The sequence below is a fragment of the Pungitius pungitius genome, chromosome 6, assembly GCF_949316345.1.
Source record: "Pungitius pungitius chromosome 6, fPunPun2.1, whole genome shotgun sequence".
In the NCBI taxonomy this organism is placed as follows: Eukaryota; Metazoa; Chordata; class Actinopteri; order Perciformes; family Gasterosteidae; genus Pungitius; species Pungitius pungitius.
In genome coordinates, this window is record NC_084905.1 from 6,994,572 (window position 1) to 7,000,471 (window position 5,900).

General features: G+C 48.4%; 1 protein-coding gene across 1 annotated transcript; it reads right to left on the reverse strand.

Moving 5' to 3' along the window:
- Nucleotides 1-1,943: 1,943 nt before the first annotated feature.
- On the reverse strand, nucleotides 1,944-5,479 carry rassf10a (Ras association domain family member 10a). Its single transcript, XM_037452451.2, has one exon. The coding sequence runs from the start codon at nucleotides 4,958-4,960 to the stop codon at nucleotides 3,530-3,532; it is 1,431 nt and encodes a 476-aa protein (XP_037308348.2). The 5' UTR covers nucleotides 4,961-5,479; the 3' UTR covers nucleotides 1,944-3,529.
- Nucleotides 5,480-5,900: the final 421 nt, after the last annotated feature.

The window sequence follows — 5,900 nt, forward strand, 5'->3', positions numbered from 1 at the left end:
TCACTGAGCCCGGTGCACAGAGTGTGTTTGTTCTGCACCTGACTCGGCCCACATTGAAAAAATACACCAATTGATAGATCTATCTCATAACAAACTGAGAATAAAGAAAAACACAAATGTGTGTTTATTGGAAGTAACACTTGAAAGATTTCTTGACCCACCAGATTAGTACCTTTTTGTGTAGCATTTCTAGGGAGAAACCCGGAGCTTCACACAGGTTACCCCTTCACTCACAGCTCCAACTGCTTCTTTAACACAAAGCCTCCCTGCTCTCTGTGACAACTCAGCTCCCCCCACTGTTTAAACAGCATTTACTCCAAACACTTCAAATGACTTCATGCTGGCACCCATGTCTTAGTCTTAGACTGAAACTTCACCTACATCTCGGCTCCTTTCAGCACTGCGCCTTCAACTGACACTTCAATTACTTTTAGTGTTATGACCTCATCTAATACTGCACCTTTCCTCACGACTGTCACTTTGATTTTAGCACTCGTTGTTCAACATTTCCACTGTTTCTTATATTAAAAAGTGTTTCTGTACCTGTGTTCTAACTGCCGCTTTGACGCTTTCATTATGTGAGTCATTTAAAATGTTGAAATTAAATTTTTAAGCAGCGTGCGCAGGCAGATTTGCTTTTTTGCCTTAAGCTGCATCTCACACGATTTATTTCAACTGCTTTCAAAGCTTACACAAGTCACCTGAAACTTCAACTTCTTTCAGTTCATTCAAGACAGCCGACATTTGCTTCCTTCAGAACTTCCACCTTAATTCCTCACACTTCATGTCCACTTCAACTCTTGTCAGTGCTTGAACTTCATCTTTCAGCATTTTGGATATTTCAATTGTTTCACATGCAAATTTTCTACAGCAAACATTCTACTTTTGTTGGTCTTACTACATCTTTCACAAGAAAGCATACATTCCTCTGTGTATATTTCCCCTTTTACACATCTGGAGTGATTACCGATGCTGCTACTCCTGTCGGATAAACACTTGGATTGTGGCTCTTTTCTCTAAAAGCATTTGCCCTATAGAGATGTGGGGTTTATTGTGTAGACACAGGCTCTTGGGATCCTACATGCAGCAGGTACCTTCAGCGGCGTAGCACCAAATCTGGGCCCTGTATACTCTCAGTGTCAATGTGCCCCCCACACATGCCGTTGTACGATGCCTCTCTATATATAATATTTAATTTCAGTTATTGTGTACTTTTTTTAACCTTGCATATTTATAATACTCGTTTTGATCTAGTTTTTTAACTACATGTCTTGTTTGCGCGATGACCACACTGCTGTAAATCCTCTATGCGATTATCTTGTTTCATCTCAACATGGCATAAAAATGTAATTTGTCATTACTTTGAGCTCCACAAACTAGATTCCATTAACCTCCATTCATTTGTCTGGATGCAAAAACCTCAGAGACAGATAGTGATTAAACATTGACGGATAAAACAACAATTGGCATGATTAGACGGGAGAGAAACTGTGCTGGTTGTGTTTCTATACTATACTTTAGGACAACACTTGAAGGAACTAAACGTAACCTGAGCTTCTAGGCAGCTCAGGTTACGTTTAGTACATCCAAGTCTCTGTTTCATCCTGTCATAATTAATGCAGGAGATCCTGATAAGCGATCAGGAGAGCGGCGATAAAATACTAAAACTATGCATGGCGAGCATGACAGAATGTCATATCACGCAGTATACAAATTCACTCACACATGCACACACACACACACACACACACACATCTTTCATTGTTGTGCGCTGCAGCCTGAAGGTACACAAATTACCATTAGATCCAAAAGCACACATGAAATGCAGAAAAGAAGTATGAGAGGAAAACATGTTTAGCCGCAGGGGGACGAAGCGTCCCGTAACAGAGGTGAGAAGGCACCAAGCTGCCGAATGACCAAATGAAGCCACGCAGAGGGGGAAAAGGGCTTTTTGCTCTTTATTTCAACACTAACAGACATGAGAGACAATGCGATGCGACGCAGCCACAGTGCATCTGAGTCCTTTTACAACTGTCAACTTTGATGACGATTACATTTTCATTTTGCACCCCCCTCCCCCCCCCCTCCCACTGATCTAGAGCCGACCCAGAAGGCAGAATGTTGAGGACTGAGACGCCCCGGCACTGTCCCAATAAAGCAGCGTATGAATTAGCTACACATTTTGGTATTTGAAACCAGCAAACAGCGTGTGCCGCACAAACAGGTCTCATCAGAGTCTTCAGGGTGTTCCAAGGTTTCTCACTCTCACCATTTTACAATTAGACAAGAACCACAGCTGGACACAAAGAGGTTCAGTTGAAGGGCCATCTGTTTCCTGCTCGCTTCTCTTTGAGTTCTTTTAGTGGTTGGGGTCTATGATTTTCTTTCCCAGGATATAAAAAAAAGTGACAGGAGGCTTAAAATAGTTTACCCATAATGCCATAGCGTTCAGAGACACAGATACTGTGGGGATGTCCAGCAGAGTGTCTTAGAAATGCCATCATATCGGTGTGTGTACTCACAGACGGACTAGAACAAGGGCCCCAGGGTTGAGACTTAAAAGCACTGCGTCATCATAAAGGTCGGGCACTAAAGCCCAGAAGGCCAAAAACACTGCTAACTGTGGTTTTTACATTTCTGGCTCCCCATATACTGTTAAATACATGTCTTATTAAGTAACAATTGTGATCGGAAGCGTAAAACTGCTGAACCACAGATATCGAATGGGCCGGCTCACATTGCCATTGGGCTGCATTTTTCTCACACAATAACTCGCACCACATGATGGAGAAAATAATTCCTGTTTTTGAACTTCCTGTTAATGGGAAGCTTTCCTTTTGTGCTCCCTGTTTAATCATGTAATCACAGCGTGTAGAGATGACCCACCACTTAAATAAATAAGACTTTTTGGTGCTTTAAAGACGGACACTACTCATAATGAAGACAATGTCAAGCCATGTGCTCTGATTAGCTGGCAGGATACGGGCTCAGTGGTACCACTCCAATCCGCGGCTACGGATCACATTTACAGGAGCAGTACTTCTGGTGTCTGACTGGCTCTGAATCTGATTGTAAGGAGGCGGCAGAAGACCTCTGTCCTTTGTCGCTGACCAAAAAGAGCACTTCTTGATGAAGGTGCAGCGCTCAGCTTTATTACCTTCCAGCAGCTTGAGCAGAAAGTCACACTGTATCCTGACAGGAAGCAAGCTGTCGTTTACACTTTGACATCACTGCAGACCTCACATCCCAAGTGACCTATCAGATCACTCCACCAGAGTGGTACTCTCCTCGCTGGTCAGTGACGGAGCAGCTCGGCCTTTAAAAGCTCTAAGCATGCCATTCGCTCCTAGCTTATTGTGCAACTACAAACATGAATTATTGCTATAGAATTACAGTACTCATATTGAGGTGCATTGTGGGTAGGGAGGAACAATTTCCCTGGTATCGTCAACTCTGACTCTCTCTGCCCCTGAGTTTGTGACCTTTCCGTTGCATAAAAAGTCCAACGTGCACGCAAACAAACACGTGTCTACACCAGCGACTCGCACACGGGCGGGTTGTCGGAGTCCTGGCTGTGCATGGAGCTCAGGCCCGTGTCCGAGTCCTCGTCGGTGTTGCAGGCCTTGGACAGACCCCTGGACTGCTTCGCCCAGACTTTGCTCTTATCCGCAGACGCCAGCGTGGCCTCGGCACCTGCCGAGTCTGGCTCTGCCCCGCCCTCGTCCATCAGGGTGCTGTCCGCCTGCTCTATCTCCATGGTCTCCACTTTGGCCAGAAGGTCCAGAAGTTCACTCTCTCGGGTCTCCCAGAGGGCCACGCTCAGGTCCAAGTCCCCCCTGATGGCATCCATGTCCGTCTTCAGCCGTAGGCCGATGTACAGGCTGGTGTCCAGCTGCGTTTTGATCCTCTCCTCCTCCAGCGTGAACTCGTCCTCGGAAAAGCTGTCCACATCCGGCTCTGCGGGGATGCGTGCGGCGGAAGTCGCCGGGATTCCGCCGGCGTCCTTCGCGGGGTCCGCTCCCCTCTCGCTACGCCGCCGCTTCATCCATCGCCGGTTGAGCTCCTCTTGAATCTCCCCGGTGATGCACTCCATGAGCGCCTCGCGCTCCGTCAGCTCCTCCTGCAGCCGCACCACCTCCTCGCAGCGGCGCGCGTACTCCTGGAACTGCGCGACCGCCTCCGCCGTGGACCGCGCGTCCTGCCGCTTACAGTCCGAGGGAGCGGGAGCCTCTGAAGAGGAGGAGGACGAGAAGGAGTCCACCATGTATGTGTCCTGCACATAGTTTACCCCGTGTCTCTTGATGCGGTCGAAGTGCACTTTAGCCTCGTACCGCTCGATCTCCCGGTCCAGCTCCTTGACCCTCTGGACCTGCTGGCGGATGGTGTGGTCCTGGGAGATCACCAGGTGCACCAGCGTCTCCATCTTCTCCGCGGAGCCCTTATCTTTAGAAACAGACTGCTCTTTCTTTTTGTTCATCTTATCCAACTTCCTGAACGCCTTTCTGACTATGCGCCTCTGTTTCTCCTGGGACAGGTTGGCGGCCGCGGCCGCGGCGGTCCAGCAGGTCCTGGCGGTGCCCTTCAGTCCGCCGCCCGGGCTTCCGCTCTCCCGGCTTTGGACCACCCGGGCCTCGGCGCTGCGGGGCCCGTTGTTGGGCAGCGAAGCCTCGTTCTTTACCAGGACGAAGCGCACGTTCTCCTGCTCGTCTCCCCAGGCGCCCCACAGCCGGAGGACTTTGGTCTTGTTGGGCAGAATCCTCTCGAAGCCCCTCCATTTCTCCACCACGCAGTAGGACTGCGGGGAGCCGGACAGCATCGCCGCCGAGGCACCCTGCTGCAGGTTCTGGTCCTCCAGCAGAACTCTCACCACGTCCGCGCACGTGGTGCGTTTCGTGAGCCCGGAGACAAGCTTCTCCTCCCGGCAGACCCACACGGAGATCTTACCCTCCTCAGACTCCATCCTGCGGTCCGACTCAACAACGACTAAAAGTTTCTGTTTGAGGCAAAACTCCGCGAGTCAAGTTCACTCAGAACATAATCAGCTTCATGCGATTGTGAGAGAAACGCGCACATCCTCCGCGCTCCCGTCGCCACGTCTCGGTTCCCTTTGAGAGTCCGCTCATGTTCTCCCAGCGGTGTGTTCCTGGTGCTGCCTGCCGGGACATCCCTTCTCTCCCCCGGCAGATCGGCCTGAGCGCTGTTCTGGGGCGGAGCCGTCCGTGTGTGTCGGGACCGGCTGCTGTGTGCGGGACAAAAACACGGGAGAGGTGCTGGGACACGCCTCCCTCACCTCCCTCACCTCCCTCCCTCTCCCCACATCGCTCTGCCTCTCTCTCTCTCCTTCTCCCCCTCTCCATCCCTGGCCTTCCCCTCTTTCATTCAGTTTCACATCCCACTGAACAACTTCCCCGTGAAATAACAGTAAACTGCTGGCAAAGGATGATCCATGATTCATAATAATAATAATAATGATCATCTTTTGGTATATTTCATACATTGTGTGTAGCTCAAAGTAGTGTGCATTTTATAATGAATAAACACAGAAAACCTTTCTATTACAGATCAAATAAAAGAAAATTGTATTTTACACCTACGATGACAGAAATGACACAAACAGTTCAAACAAATGTATTTATTTTAACTTAAAATAAATCAAAGATCACAGATATTGCACTGCAACAGTGGGTTTTATATACATTTGTCACACCATTATGTTACCGTATTTGTACTTACACTCTCTTCTCCTCAATGTTGTGTTCTTTTTTCAAGTCACAAAATTGAGTGTGACATGTGTGGCTGAGAGTTAGTCTGGGTATCATGATTTGTCATGCAGAATTCAGGACTTATACAATATGACGGATGTACAAATTACCCAACCACATATAAAATAGCATAGCTCC

What these genes read in the sequence shown, in the direction of transcription:
- rassf10a (XM_037452451.2), bottom strand. Translation starts at nt 4,960, where the DNA reads ATGGAGTCTGAGGAGGGTAAGATCTCCGTGTGGGTCTGCCGGGAGGAG.